The sequence below is a fragment of the Phoenix dactylifera genome, unplaced genomic scaffold (assembly GCF_009389715.1).
Source record: "Phoenix dactylifera cultivar Barhee BC4 unplaced genomic scaffold, palm_55x_up_171113_PBpolish2nd_filt_p 000241F, whole genome shotgun sequence".
NCBI classification, from domain to species: domain Eukaryota; kingdom Viridiplantae; phylum Streptophyta; class Magnoliopsida; order Arecales; family Arecaceae; genus Phoenix; species Phoenix dactylifera.
The window spans coordinates 519,411-535,187 of NW_024067738.1; the positions used below are offsets into that span (position 1 = coordinate 519,411).

The 15,777-nt window shown below is 39.7% G+C and overlaps 2 protein-coding genes across 3 annotated transcripts; one reads left to right on the top strand and one right to left on the bottom strand.

The window, feature by feature from the left end:
• Positions 1 to 3,237: 3,237 nt before the first annotated feature.
• On the top strand, positions 3,238 to 8,824 carry LOC103698625 (calcium-dependent protein kinase 27-like). Of its 2 annotated transcripts, none has more exons than XM_039117567.1 (4): positions 3,238 to 3,697; positions 3,796 to 3,893; positions 8,304 to 8,373; positions 8,459 to 8,824. In XM_039117567.1, the coding sequence occupies exons 1-3, from the start codon at positions 3,394 to 3,396 to the stop codon at positions 8,361 to 8,363; spliced, it is 462 nt and encodes a 153-aa protein (XP_038973495.1). In that variant the 5' UTR covers positions 3,238 to 3,393; the 3' UTR covers positions 8,364 to 8,373; positions 8,459 to 8,824. The 2 variants fall into 2 exon arrangements, with proteins under 2 accessions (XP_038973495.1, XP_038973494.1); XM_039117566.1 differs by having other exon boundaries at positions 8,511 to 8,824.
• Positions 8,825 to 12,972: 4,148 nt separating this feature from the next.
• LOC103718031 (rust resistance kinase Lr10-like) lies at positions 12,973 to 14,230 on the bottom strand. Its single transcript, XM_039117568.1, has one exon. The coding sequence runs from the start codon at positions 14,224 to 14,226 to the stop codon at positions 13,213 to 13,215; it is 1,014 nt and encodes a 337-aa protein (XP_038973496.1). The 5' UTR covers positions 14,227 to 14,230; the 3' UTR covers positions 12,973 to 13,212.
• Positions 14,231 to 15,777: the final 1,547 nt, after the last annotated feature.

The following is a 15,777-nucleotide window of genomic DNA, read 5'->3' on the forward strand; positions in this document are numbered from 1 at the left end:
TTTGGATGCTTGAAATTTGCTCTTTTAGCTTGCCCTTAGGACCCGACCTACAATTTTACAGTAACCCTGGTTTTGCTGCCAAAATTTGAGCTCAAGGTGGTGAGATCAAACGAGCACCGAGTTGTTGATGTTGGATGTGCTTTGAGTTGAAGAGATAAACTGGAGAATGGTTGTGCTAGTCGAGCTTGAAGAGATAATGCTAGCAATCCGGACTGAAAATAGAAAAAAAAAAAAGAAAGTTCACCGGCCGGAGTTTGTTCAGCGGAAAATCCTCCAGATGCTTAGGTTAGATGGAATTTTTGAAAAAAATAATAAATATTTGAGAAAGTTGCAGGGTAAAAAGGAGCTTAGCCAAGTGTACCCGAAGGTTCTCTGGATCTTGCTTATATAGAAAGAGAGTTGATGCTTGTTCTTGAGTAAGGCGGAAATGGGCCTTAATTGCTATATAATGATCCGTACGTTGTACACATTGCATATCTCAATCGCATGGTTTGTGCATTAACTGCTCAATTGTACAGGACAAGCTATATCCGCTCTGCAATGCACCTCATAAATAACAACATCTTCGACAAGCTTTAACTGCATTCGAATTGGAGATATGCAGCATGTTGTTGCTGGTCGGCCAATTTACTTATATCGGCAACTTGACCGATATCGAGATCAGCAATCCGATCGATTACCGTAGTTGGTGGCTTGGTTGATGCCGAGGCTAGGTTGAGAAATATATGCCATACAACCTAGGGTTCAAGTTGTTTGGCCATTTATTGGTTTTTTGTGAAAATAGTTACATAAATTCGGCTTATTTGGGGTGGTAAATACGAAATTAAGGGTATGAACAGGCTTTCTCTTGCACAATAACAATGGATGCACCGTGACAAAATAGTACAATTGTGCAGTACATACATTGTCGCCCTTCTGGCTCTCTCTCTCTCTCTCTCTCTAGCTTCACTCGTCCAGGCCGTCCAGCTCCCTAGATGCATTGATCCCCAGCCCCCACTCCAACGGCGGAGCCACGAATCCATTTCGGCCATCGCGTGTCAGGCGCATCGGTGGGCGTGCAGGCAGCTCGCTCTCATCCAGTGGGTGTCTCTCTCACCCTCTAATCTCTATTCTCGATCTCATCATGGGCTGCTTCTACTTTAACAATATCCATGTGGTCGTAATCCTTCCTTCAAATGATAATAATAATAATAACACTGTATCCCTTTTGGCTCGTCCTGAATGAGATTTAACAATGATCCCATAAAAAATTTGTGAGATCTGTCGAGTATTTAGCCCTTAAACAAAAAATACAGTGTGGCCCATCTTGGAGAAAGCAAAGACTACATAGATTGATGATATAAAAATCCTCCATTATGGGCTCGGAGATTCTTGGGAGACTAGTGCTTCAACCTTGTCCCTACTGTGGTCTAATATTGCCCTTGTTCTTTTTCTGATCTCAAAGAATGCCCCTACTCCAGATGGTTGTAAACCATCTCTTTGACATCTTGAATCCACTTGCATGCCTCTGCAAGTGTCATACATTGTCGCCCTTTTAGTGCCATCCAATGAATATAATCAAGAAATGGCTTGAGGTGTTCGAGTGATGCCAATCATTATAGGGCCATGATTTGTAATTGATTGTATTAAATATAGTCGGCCTCCATAAAAATTGATTGTGCCAAATTTAGTCGGTCTTACTAAACTTCATTTTGATTAATTTGTGATTGATTGTGCCAAATATAGTCAATCTTACCAAACTTCGTCAGTCTTCTAGTACTATATAAATGCAGCTCCTATACATTGTAATGACAAACAGAAATACAATTCCCTTCCATTCCTTTTTTTTTTAACAATGCCTACCAATAGCAGCCATCAAGCATGTTGAAGTACTCCTTCATAGATTTAAAAGTTCAAAACTAGTAAATTTTGCAGCAGCTTACATAATTCTTCCAAAATTGAAAATTAGCACAAACGGCATTATTTGTATAACTAACCCAAAATTTAGCAGAAGCTCATGGCTCAGCCATGCTAAAGGGCCTGAATATGAAAAACCAATACTAGAGCTTCTCCACATTTGTGTTGCAAGATAAAAGTGATACGTTAAGAATATCAGTGCATCTTTTTTTTTTTTTTTTTTTTGAGAACATGCCATGTGCTTGCTAATGAAAAAGAGTCACAAGAAAAGCATCTTTCATAAAATACTTTTCCCCCTCAACTTTGCCCCCCCTTTTTTTCTCCAGCAATATCTTTTGCATTTTCTCCTCTAATACTACTCCTAATTAGAATTAGTTTTGGCATGCACATGAGTGCTGTATAAACAAGAATATAATTCAAATGTATACAAACAAGAATGTACAATGCAGTCTTCAAACTCGTATAAATCAAATTTATAAAAGCACTATTTCTATATTTTTTTTTTCCAATAATTATGGGGTTGGATTGAATTTGTCACTTTTTCTATGTAGCATGTAAAATTTTGGGTATGATAAACTATATTTGCTTTTTTCTTTATGTGTAAGATGATTTCGGTCCGCACCACTCACACTTTATCATGAGAAAAAATTAAATCAATATTTAACGGGGAACAAGTCTAGGCCTTAACTCATTTTCACCACCTAGACTTGTAACAATGATAAACATGATTACTTACATGTGTTGGTATTATTATTACTGCTGCTGCTACTATTATTTGAAAAAAAAATATGCTTAAAGTTAATTATGAAAAAATAGAATAAACACTCCTATTGAATCCCATGCCACAATGAAACACTAGTTGTTTGCAGTCTGCATGTCAGATGTTGCTTAGTTGCTTCCAAATTCAGATTTCAATTAGCCGATGGAAGAGACGGTCATGATCTTTCGTCAGGCTTATCGTTTATCATCGCAATTCACGCAATTGCAGCGGCTCCAGCCAACGAGAAACAAAGAAATGCGCTTACTCTCCTCCGCGGTTCAGTATAAGCCCAGTTCAAAATTCCCCTGTCGCCTGTCGGAGACCAGCAGGTGGCGCCCAACACAGGACGCGGTACGAACGGGACATCAAAACCCGAATCTGAAGCTACTCTCTTCCACAAATTCACAAAACTACCCCTTCGATTAATCTCCGCACTCCTCACTGTCTTTACGTCAAGGTTAACATTCCACTCACAGTGGCATTCTCGATATTCACTCCAATTCTGAGACCAAAATCATCCACAACCGCATTAAAAAAAAAGGTGAAAAAGAGTTAAAATCCAAGAACGGAGGTCCCCTTGGCCAAACCAGAGCATCGGATGCCGTTTAAAAGCCCAAGCCCCTTTCCTCCACCAATGGCGAATCCAGCTTTCTCACGAGGTGTCTCTCTACATTCCAAAACCTAACCCTAACCCTAGTTCTGCCGTCTCCACTCCAATCCCCACTCCCGTCTGCACCATGGCCGCCGCGCAGGCGCGAGAGGCGGCCCCGCCGCCGGTGATCGGGAAGGCGGGGCGGTACACCGTCTTCATCACCCCGCCGCCGACCCCCAAGTCCTCCGAGGCCCCGAGGCCCCTGAGCTCTAGTCCTAAGCTGAGACCTAGCCCCAGTCCAAGAAATGTGGCTCCTCTGTCCGTCAGTATAACTCCGCCGGCGCCCCCACCGGTTCAAGTCCCGCCGCAGCAGTTCGAGAAGCCGGCCGCTCGGCCGTCGGGATCCGTGTTTGGGTTCTTCTGGGACGCCGTCGCCAAAGTCCAAGATGGTATCTTTTTGAGGTTTTCTCGTTTGTTTGTGTGGTTGGTTGTCGGTTCTTTGGGGTTTCGGGTTTGTTAGGTGTGGTGTGGTTGTTCTACTTGGCAGTGCATTCGAGCTTGGACGACTACCTGGCGGATTGGTTTGGGTTGAACCGATCGAAGTATCAATGGGCGTTGAATGATTACTACGAGAACAACGGAAAGGTTAGCTTTTCTTTTTTAAATTTTAGATTTTTAATTATAGAAAGTTCGTGTTTGTTTTCTTTTTCTTTTCTTTTCTTTTTTTTTTTTTTTTTGGGGGGGGGGGTGGGGGTGGTGAATCGGTGATTTTCCTAGAGTAAATTTGAATTCGACTGTGATATTTGCTGTCCATTGTTGAGAGTTTTTTTACTATTCTCTTTCGCCTTCTGATTTTGCTGGTTTACGAGTGTGTATTGTCTTGGAATTATTTGGACTTGGAAGTATAAGAGTTGGATTTTTATTGGTCATTTGTTGCTTAATTGAGAGATCTGGCTTGATTTCTAAAGTGAGGGTGTCTCTATTTTGATTCTTCTCAGGATTATTTGCTTTAAGTAAGAAATTGGATGTATAAAAGTATTAATCTTTTGGTTCTTATAATCATCCTTGAGTGAAAGTAATTCAGTTTCGTGGCAAAAACTTAAATATGATTACGATCCCTCAAAATCTTGAGGAGCTTATGGTAGTTTCTGAGAGTTGAACTAGGTTTCTCTGAGATGGTAATTGTCTGCCATTTTGCCTTATAATTTTTACTTAAAAACTAAGTTAAAGCATAGCGTCAATTGTGCTTTCCTTTATTTCAGAATTATCTTTTGGCTTTTTCTTCCTGTGGGTGATTTCTTTTCTTTTTTCCTGCTGATGCTGTCATCTTTGAGTAGTAAGTATTATGCTTACTTTTTGGGGAGAGATCTTATATCTTTGAATAGTGAATTCTTGCTTCTTATGGTCTTAGATAATCAATATTCTTCCCACTTTTAGCTCGTTTTATGAGATTGGGATCTTCCATTTCGATGATCAGGTTTTTTGGCTCCTTGTGTTTTGGGGTTGCATGTGAGGATCTTTGATAACCCATGTTTTGATGTAATATGTGATTGCGGTCATGCTTATCAGATTTTATGGATTGATGTAAGCTTCATCATGTTATCTTTTTGATACATTTGCTGTCACAAGACATTAGCCTTAGTTTGATTGATTGGTAGTTTGTTTGTTTATTTGTTTACTTGGCTTTCACCTTGGCTTCGAAATCTCAATCTGCTGTTATTTATCCTCATATTGCATGTTAGGTTTCTTCCTACATTTATGGTTTTCATCCTTGTCTTGTATAGACATTCATTTGAGTTGAACCAATTTAGGGGAATCTGGTAAATGAAATATGTGTAATATCTAAAGGGATTATAGAGGTGATGTTGCGCAAAACACATGATCCAAACGGCGAATAGATCCCCCAGCGTGAAGAGAAACACCAACATGAAGAACAGCACCTGCAGCTCTGATACCGGTTGTTGCGCAAAACACAGGATCCAAACGGCGAACAGAACCATGCACAAAATTGAGAGAGGAAGAGGAAGAGGAATTGAACATAGGGATTTTATGTGGTTCGGCAATGTGCCTACGTCCACGGGAGTGAAACGACCGTAACTTTCACTATCTCTCAAATAACAAGGATTACAAGATATTTATAGTTAAACCCTAGCCCCAGAGTCCCAACCCCTATCAGCATCCCTATTACAATAAAATACTACATAATTATTCCAAAGATAAACATATTCCGTCGCTTCGCTCCGATCTGTTAGAATATCAATGTACCACTCAAATAAGGATACCTCAATATGAGCCACTTACTCTAACAGGTGACTGCTACAGCATGTAGGGATTGAAGTTACTCATACTTTCATCAACTAGGGATGTTGAAGTTACTAACTAATATTTTCATCAACTATGTATACTTCTTATGACAATAATGTTTTTTTTTATGTGCATAAACATGTCTTCTACTTATATTGCATTGACTGTTGTCGTGTTGTAGATTAACAATTAAGAGACATTGATATCAAATGATGCACACATATAATCAAATGATTTGCACGTGCAATGCACGTTTCAATTTAACTAGTTGCAATGTATGCTGGAGTATTTCCTCCCCATCATGAAGTTTTGGAAATCAGAAATAGGTGCTATATCACAACGAGACGTGTCTTGCATTCTTATATGTTGCTGTCAATATCAGATCATGATTAATAAAGTGTCAATTGCTTTTTGGACCCTAAACTGTTTCAGAGTTAAATTAAAGATGTCATGCACAATTTGTTTAGTATCCTGCAATTACTATCATCCGTTTGTAGCTCCATTTTCCATGAGGCATATAGATATTTGCTTGCATATGTTCTCTGCTACATGACATCTACACATAGGTGATATGCTAATGTGCAACTAATAGATACTCATTAGCTGATTCTATTATTCATGTTGATTCTATCTCTTGTATGTAAACTCTTTCAAGTCATAAGCTTGGGATCTTACAGCTTGTTGGTCTTGTAGTAACTGCTTAATCTATGCTCAGTTGCACTAAATTAGAAGCTGTTTGAACTGAATCCAATTGCACTAAATTAGGAGCTGTTTTCTCCTTGTGCTATTCAGAAGATGCTTTGGGGCAAATGGATAGACTAGAACTTCTGAGATATTCTTGTTACCTGCATCTTGAACTAAAGTTCAATTGCACTGCTTTCAAATCTGTTGACTTGTAATCTTTTGAGTACTTGGTTGCAGGAATTCTAGACAAATCTTTGCATTACTTATTCAGTTTGTCAAGTTGTCAACATAAAACATGGTTGAATGTTGGATGTTTTTTTTTTGTTGAGCACCATGATTCAGTATGATGTACCCTGTGTGCAAGATATGAGCATCTCCAGATAAGAACAGTCTCTATTCTTGTTATCTTTCATCAACAAAGAGCACCTTGGATTCCTTTCCATGCATGAACTGCCATTCAAGAGCAATATGAAATCCCATTTCCAGTGTTATTATTTGAAAGTATCAGGCTTGAGGTTCTTGCTTGCACATTCTTGGTTGCTTGTCTGCATGTGCATATTATCTTTGATAATTAATATAAGTGGCTTCAGATCTTCCGACCTGAATGGTAAGGTGTCTTTGCTGCATATAGATGTCTGATCTTCTGTCTTAGCTTTCCCAGGGGAAATTACTAGGTATGTGTGAGGATCCGTGCGGGCGTGTGTTTAGTCCCACATCGGTTATTCGCTGGGTAGATCTTGGGTACTTATACAGGATCAAGGAATCCAAACAATACCTTCCGGCTAGCCATTTTGGGTGAGGTCCTGGGTTGTTACAAATGGTATCAGAGCGGACCTGGCCCATAACTTACGTGGACTAGGGGACACTGCAACACGAATCCATTGGGGCTGACCATAGGCCAATCGTGGTGTTTGTGATTAGATTTGAATAGATATGAACCCTTAGCCTGACGAGGACGTCAGGGCTTGAACGGGGGGAGTATGTGAGGACCCATGCGGGCGTGTGTTTAGTCCCACATCAGTTATTCGTTGGGTTGATGTTGGGTACTTATACAGGATCAAGGAACCCAAATAATACCTTTCGGCTAGCCATTTTGGGTGAGGTCCTGAGTTGTTACAAATGGTATCAGAGCGGACCCGACCCATAACTTATGTGGACTAGGGGACACTGCAGCACGGATCCATTGGGGTTGACCACGGACCGATCGTGGTGTTTGTGATTAGATTTGAATGGATTTGAACCCTTAGCCTGACGAGGACATCAGGGCTTGAACGGGGGGAGTATGTGAGGATCCGTGCGGGCGTGTGTTTAGTCCCACATCGGTTATTCGCTGGGTAGATTTTGGGTACTTATACAGGATCAAGGAATCCAAACAATACCTCCCAGCTAGCCATTTTGGGTGAGGTCCTGAGTTGTTACAGTATATCTAGTTGTTTGCTAGGATGTCCATGCTGCAAAGTGCCATGAGTTCTTCAGCTTTTGCCAACTTTTTACCATGCAGACCACACTGCATAATGCCATCAAATGCTAAGCTACTTTTTAAATGGCGACAATCATCTCCCAGCTGTGTCTGCCATCCTAGATTTCCCCAGGTTTTTACAGCAAAGATGCACTTTCTGTTATGATTTAACATTAGTTGCAGAATATTTCATTCATGTATTTCTTAGGATTGTATGGCTTCTGGGGTTGGTTTGAAGTTTGGTTTTGCAGCCTGCACAAGAATGTTGAGGATTTTGTCATAGGCCTATTGCATAGGTATGGTAACAGTGGCAGGCCACCCTTTTTTGTAATATGTTGTCTTTCATCATCTTGAGATGGAGTTATAGAATATATAAAGTAAGACAGTTCTCCGCATTTCTGTGGTTTTTTTTTTTTGTTGTGAGGGGGGATGAGTTCACTTCTTTGGTGTTGATGAGTGTCTTTACTGAAAAGCAGGTTTTTTTTTAATAAAACCCAGCATTCTCAAATTATTATAAAAATTATCATCTAATCGAAAAAAAGGAAGAAACTGAATTATTTTTGTTGCTTTTGGATGCAATTTGAGTTAACAGAATCATTTCATTGCAGATGGAAGGTGGCAAAGTTGGTAAACCAAAAGAACCTACCAGCAAAGGGCAAGCTGTGTAATATCTTAAATGTAAGACACATCCTTCATCTCTCTGTTTTTTGTTTCTTTGCATTTTCGTGCTCATATCTGAATCCAGTTCTCTAGTTATTTGCGGCATGTTGTTTGTGATATTGATGTGTGGACGTAATGATAATCTGTATCACCAGTGCCATTTGTATGACCATGAGGCGGCATTGAAGGGGGTCTCCATTCATAATGGCCAACTAGTTTTAACACCATGCAGCAGTGCCAATTACATTGCATCAGTCCAGTTGAGGTGTAAATGTTTGACAAATAGGATTATTATTGTCGCAAATGTGGTCACCTGTTAAGCCTTTTTTTTTTTTTAATTATGCTCTATGGGAGTTGGTGTAACTTTGTTCTGGGTTTTCTTTTGGACTGTTTAGTCATCATTAATCAGCAATAGCAAGCATAGAATTTCATATTCAGATCACTTGCAATGCAGATCTTGCCTTGTTTATTTGTTTGGGTTAAAATAGCCAAAAAAATATCATCTGTATTTTCTATGGAATTGCAATTAGCTCCCTGCATTTTGAATTACGGTAATGTCAACCCTGCAATTCGTGCATGGCTCAACATATTACAAAAAAAAGTGAATTGTTCTTGATTTCACATTGCTCAATGTATTAGTAAACCTTGCATTTTGCCCCTCTTCCTATTGGCGAGTGGGAGAGAGGAGAGAGGTTCTTGAATTCTGGAAGAAATTTTGATGTTGGGAAGGGGTATTTTTTGTGTCAAAATTTGGGTATTTTTGCACGTTGCTCAAGATATTTATAAACCTTGCATTTTGCCCCTCCTGTTGACGAGTGGGAGAGAGAGAGGAGAGGGATTCTTGGCTTTTTGAGAGAAATTTCAATGCTGAGAATATATAAAGGGTGATTTCGTGGGTCATGATTCAGGGTATTTGTGAAATTGCCACTCAGTTGGTAGTGAGGTATTTGTGGAGTTGCTACTAGATTTATTTATTTTTGGGGCCTGAGTCCACATCATATATAACTTTCTCCATTGAGTTTGCCATGTGGGCATCTTCAGCAAGGCATGATCGGAATTGGGTGGACGTTAGACCTATTTGAACAATATACAAAATGCAAGATTAACATCACAGCAATTAGAAATGTAAGAAAATATTTGCAATACGATACCAAATATAGAGAGGTACTTTTTTTAGCTATTTATTTATGTTTTTGAAGTGTGCCTCTATGGAATGTAATTTGGATGGAGGTTTACATCTTGATGTCTCCAAGAAAAAGAATTCCAATGTTGGGCTGCCAGGTTTTTGGGGGTGCCGGTTATGGTTCAGGAATGTGCCCATGTCAAATTTGACAAAATCTTAACTAAATATGATTGGGTTCAGATTATTTCTCACTAAAATTCGACATGTGTACTTTACATGGATAAATAATGGGAAAGTATGTGGTGTAGGATGGTGATTAGAAAAGTACCATTTGATGAACCGTCTTAGTTAAAGGGGGGAAGAGAGAAATATACAAGAAAAATATAAGAATAGGGATATTCTTAAAAAATGCACTTACGTGCACAAGATCTAAATTTATTTTTGGCTTGGATATGAACAAAACAAAGACATCCAAAGGTACATAAATGGTGGTAAAAGGGTTTTTTTATCAAAAAGCATTTCATGAGAAGATTTATCACCTAAAATGGGAGAAGAAAGTCAGTTAATAAGCTAAGCGGCAGTTAAAACACACTCATTCCAAAATTGGATTGGTAGTGGTTTGAAAACGTAATGCTCGGGCTACTTTAAGGAGGTGTCTATGCTTGCGCTTAACTATACTATTTTGCTGTGGCGTGCCAACACAAGATGTTTGATGAATAATTTCCAAAGAATCAAGATAAGTTTGCAATTGATTATCCATAAATTTCATCCCATTATCACTTCTAACCATTTTAATTTTACGAGAAAATTAGTTGTCTACAAAAGCAATAAATTTCTTAAGCAAATAAAATATTTCTTGTTTGAATTGCGTAAAAAAAATCCAAGTGCAACGTGAAAGGTCATCCACAATTATTGAAAAATAATGTGCCCCAATATGAGATGGAAGAGAATAACCTCTCCAAATATCAATATGAATAAGTTCAAAAATAGAGGAAGTAACAAAAGTACTTGTAGGAAAAGGAGTTTTAGTTTATTTGGCCAGAGGGCAAACAGTACAAGAATCTAATTTATTTTGAAAAGTAGAAAGAGAAACATAAATATCTTGGGCTAAAACTTTTAATCTTGGAGCCGACGGATGACCCAGATGATTATGCCAAAGACTCAACTAGGTGCAATAAGCTGTAGAAGTAGGAGAAACTGGATCCTTATAGTACTAAAGACAATCCTTTTTTTACCCAGACCAATCAGCTTCCTTGTTGACAGGTTCTGAAAAACACAGAAGTCAGAAAAAAAGATAGCAACACGATCATGTGTTTTAGTAAACTTACTAATGGATAGTAAATTTTAATTAAAAGTGGGTCCGCAAAGAATATTTTTTAACTCAAGGAAATGAGACATTTTAATGCTTCCTTTTTGGGTTATTTGAAGTTTTGAACTGTATCTCCAATAGGTAGTTTAATTGATTGACGAGTTGGTAAAGGTTCAAGTGATAAAAAAAGATTAGAGTTGGAGACCATGTGGTCAGAAGCACCTATGTCAATTATCCATATCATAGGTTGTGAGTTGGAAGGAATACCTATCATGTTAATGGAAGTGGTGGTTTTATCGATGTTTAATATGCATAGCAATTAGACATACTGCTCTGGTGTGAGCTAGGGCACAATAGATGGGCCACGAGGATTATCACTATTGGTAACATGATTTATAGCAGGAGTAGGAGTTTTGGTTTCTCCACAGTAGTTTGGGTAGCTATGTAATTTGTAATAAGTATCACATGTGTGACCAAGATTATTGCAGTAATTACAGCATGGTCGTCCTCGACCACCACAGCCATGTCCTCCTTGTTGGTTACCGGAGTGACTAGAATTATGCTTGTCAAAGCTTGACGTAGTCATGTCGTCTCTTATCTTCCCCCTACGCCCTAAGAAGGAAAAAGTGAGCAAGATAGCTTCAGCTTCCATTGAGCGTTATGTCAGCTAGAATGAATGATTGATCTGCGGATAGACGGAAAGATTCCATTGCTGAATGACTATGGTAGCGCCTTCTTCGATGAAGAAAGATATATATGGGTTAGTTGCCTTCAAAAGATTGCATTGGTTTGACTTGCAGTGCCTTCTATTTCTTCTCTTGCAAAATCAGAGAAAAAATTTTACTTATTGTAGGTAGTGGCTCCATGGTGAGTATTTTGCTCTAAACGGTTGAAAAGAAGTCATTGAGCCCCATAAGGAATTGAAAAACCTGTTCATCTTGAGAGATCCGGTTCAACTCTTTCATTGCACTACAGATGCAAGTAGAAAGTGGATATAGATTATTGATTTCATCCCAACATGCCTTGAGTGTAGTAAAATAAGAAGCCATAGAAGATTGATCTTCAATATGCATTGAGATATCTGATTTGTTACGATAAATTTGGGTAGCCTTACCATGAGAAAAGCGCTCCTCCAAATCTTTCCATGCCTCTTTTTCAGTTTCACAATAGACTATGCTACTCACAAGATCTTTTTGGACTGCATTCCAAATTCACAAAAGCACCATTGTGTTGCAATGTTGCCATGCATCAAGTGTTATTGAGCTTTTGTCAGGCTTCTCAAACGAGCCATCAATAAAGCTAATTTTATTCTTAGCTAAGAAAACAGTCTTCATGGCATGCCTCCATAAAAGATAATTGCCACAAGTGAGGACTTGAAAGACCAGGACCATGCCTGGGTTATCTAAGTGGTGGAGAAAGATCGGTGACATTATATCAGTACTAGGATTGGAAATAACAGTAGAAAAGGCCATGATTATGAAATGGAGAATAAAGGGTAAAGGAAAACAAACACCAAGAGGATGATAGGAGACAAGAAAGAAGGGTTGACTGATCAAGAAAAAATCCGCTCTCATACCATTAAAAATTTGTATTGGACATATGATTTGAATTGCCTTGTTCATAGTACTGATATGCTTTATATACAAGTTGAGCCCCCTAGTAGAATACAACAATAAAATTCCATGATTATGGAAAAAATACTAAGGATCAGATATAGTATAATACAATTGCAAAATCCTATGATTTGATATAAATACTATTTTTGAATATGACAATTAGATCCTATGATTTTTGAAAATTGATCTAAAATATCATACCAAGATTATGCATTCAATATGCGGCAGCTGTGCTATCATACCAAGATTGTGCATGCAATATGTAGCAGCTGTGATATCCAATATCATATGCTATAATAGACGAGATTGTGCATGATTCTAAACTGTAATAAAATGTCTCCAGATAAGGGGTGCAGTGGGAAGGAAAACAATTTGTTTCGAAGCCTCCGGGTAACTTGATTGTGTTCAAAATAGAAGCAATACATGTCCCATAAAAAATTTAGAGGCACCAACAGAGCAACAAATTAATTAACACGATTTATTACACATGAATGTAGCTATTTAGAAACTAACTGGTCGCTACACATCAATCAAAGGAAAGCTATAGACCTTTTATCTCTTTTTTTTTTAAAAAAAGAATCTGACATATTGTTTTGAAACTTTGAGTACCATTAGGCTTGTCGAATGTACTTACATTTTCATGCAAATTCTGGCATTCCTCTTCAAAATTTCTGGGGTTCCTTTAACCAGACAAGTAGCTTGTATTCTTCAAGAAATAGAGACATCAACTTCCTCATAAATTATTTTTGTACATAAAATCTTCATCATGAAAATATTGGATGCCTTATATAAAATGGACATACAATAATTCACGACGAAATTACCATCTCTATTTCATGCATCCTCGTCAGAGGTTTGGAGCTATCATCACTTGTTTCTGCAGTTGCTGTTGAGCCCGTGCTGCTGTCACTCCAGTTAGGAGTAGCTGTCCCAGATGCGAGCAAATGCTGGAATGGATTCAATGGTGGGGCGATTTCCATCTCTCCCTCCAGCATCTTGACCACCTTGCTCATAGGAGGCCTTGCTTCTGGCTGATACTGAACGCACCACAAGGCCACCTTACTCATTCTTTCTGCCTTCTCTCTCTCCTCTTCCCTTATTCCACAAACTGATGCCACAACCTCCAGACGCGCATTCTCAAATTTCTCCCAGACCCATTTGGGAAACCATTCCTGGCTTTCTCCTCGGCTGGTGTCGTGATTCCTCCTCCTCCCTACTATCTCAAACAACAGCATGCCGAAACTATAAACGTCGCACTTGTATGTGACCGGAAAGGGCATCCACATCTCCGGAGCAGCATAGCCTGGCGTCCCTCTTCCTCCTGCCATGGTTCCATTAGTGTTCCTCCCGCTGAACAGCTTAGCTAGGCCAAAGTCGGCTACCTTCGAACTGAAGTCTGCATCAAGCAGGATGTTTGCGGGCTTTATGTCGTAGTGAATTATCCTCTGCGGGCATTCGTCATGCAGGTATCGGATTCCTTTAGCTGTTCCAATTGCAATCTCATGCAGTGTCCCCCATTCGATCTTGCGATCCTCGCGGAACAAGTAGTTGTCGAGAGAACCATTCTCCATGTACTCATAGACGAGAGCTCTCACGGTGGCATCGAAGCAGAAGCCATAGAGCCTCACCAGATTGACGTGATATGTTCTCCCAATTGTCCCCACTTCGGCCATGAACTGCTCTTGAACTGTCTTATCCAAGCTTCCCGTAAGGACCTTAACAGCCACGGGCACGCCATTTGGGAGTTCTCCCTCGTAAACTTCTCCAAAGCCGCCCGAGCCCAACTTTTTACCGTAATTATGGGCAGGGGCGGCCCGATACATTTGGGGGCCTAAGGCGAATCCAATGAATGAGGCCTTTTTTTTTAATAATAAATTTTTTTAATAAATATAAAATATTTAAAAAATAATATGAAAATAGATAGCTATCAAGTACACTATTTCAACAAAGATACATGAATCTAACAAAAGTAGACAAAAAGTTTTTTCAGTTTAATATAATTTTTGAATGGAAACACAGAAATGTAATTGCCGGGCCATAAAACTGTTTAAATAATTGAGATAATGCTGGGCAATACTGTTTACCATGTCAAGCAAGAGCAGGATAAGAAAAGGTCATCCCGTGGCACTTAATGGTCAAGGTAAAAAAAAGAATTTGTCCAGAAAGAAGCCTCTCTATAAGAGAAAGTAGGGGCATTATGGGAAAATCACTCCATCCAATTAATAAAAGTCCCGTCCCACCATCTCCCCTTCAAGTGAGTACCCAAGCAGCAACTGCAACATCACAGCACAGCAGCCATTCAACCCCCTCCCTCCTTTTCTCTCTCTACCACCCAAGAGGGGAGAAGAAACCCAGAGGAGAAAATTAAAAGAATCTCCACCCTCCAAGAACTCAAGAAGTCCATCTCCAATCCCTCTATCTTTCTTCCCGATGGCCCAGCTGGATCAGGAGTAATGTGAGGGAAGGAAAACCAAGACTAAAACCAAAAAAGAGAAGGGATGAAAGATAAGAGTGGCTTCAGGCGTGTATCAAGCCAACCAAATCCCTCCTCCTCCTCTCTCTCTCTCCACCCAAAACAAAACTACTGTCCCCAACTTCCCAAATTGCCTCTCTGCAGGCCAGGAAACTCTCCACCTCCCTTCCGTCAAGGGGGAAGACTCGTAGCCTTCCATCAAGGGGGAAGCTCCTGTTCCTGTTTTCACATGGGGCCTTTGCTTCCTTTTTGGTCACGCCTCCCGGAGGCCCTCCATTGGCCTGAGGCCTTAGGCGACCGCCTCGGTCGCCTAACGCTCGGGCCGGCACTGATTATGGGTGAAACCTGCTATCTCCTGAGGTGAAAACCTGATGGGTTTCTCTCGAGCAATATTTTCGAGAAAATCCTCCACCGTTGTCATCTCGATCTTCGAATATGGCACTGTAGCGAAAGGTTGTGATGTGGCTGCTTCTCTAGCTCCACTCGTGTTCAAATTTATTGATGGCAGCCCATGCTTCTCGATACACTTGTAGATAATGAAAACCTTCAAGACCAACCCGCCCACAGCTGCAACTGCAATAACTGCAGAATATGTCACAGCAATATGATGAGATTTCTGGCCTATAAGATGATAAATATATATTGAACTATGAAGAGCAGTTTCTTACTGATCATGACCATCGCCGTTGTATTGAATGCACTGTTAGCGACTCTATCGAATGCACTGTTAGCGACTCTATCGAATGCAGTTTCAGACATCTTGGTTGAGAGGGATCTGTATCTATAACACAAAGAAATGTGGAGGTAAGGGAAGCAACTAATGGATGAACAGAGAGGAATTTTCCTCAAGGGAGAGCGAGCAGATGGTGATTAAGGAAATAGGGATATTATTAGAAAAAAC

Excerpts from the sequence above, each read along its gene's own strand:
- LOC103698625 (XM_039117567.1), top strand. The coding sequence starts at position 3,394 with ATGGCCGCCGCGCAGGCGCGAGAGGCGGCCCCGCCGCCGGTGATCGGG. Across the intron at positions 3,698-3,795 it reads CGTCGCCAAAGTCCAAGATG|TGCATTCGAGCTTGGACGAC; the intron begins GTATCTTTTTGA and ends TCTACTTGGCAG. Across the intron at positions 3,894-8,303 it reads ACTACGAGAACAACGGAAAG|ATGGAAGGTGGCAAAGTTGG; the intron begins GTTAGCTTTTCT and ends ATTTCATTGCAG.
- LOC103718031 (XM_039117568.1), bottom strand. The coding sequence starts at position 14,226 with ATGTATCGGGCCGCCCCTGCCCATAATTACGGTAAAAAGTTGGGCTCG.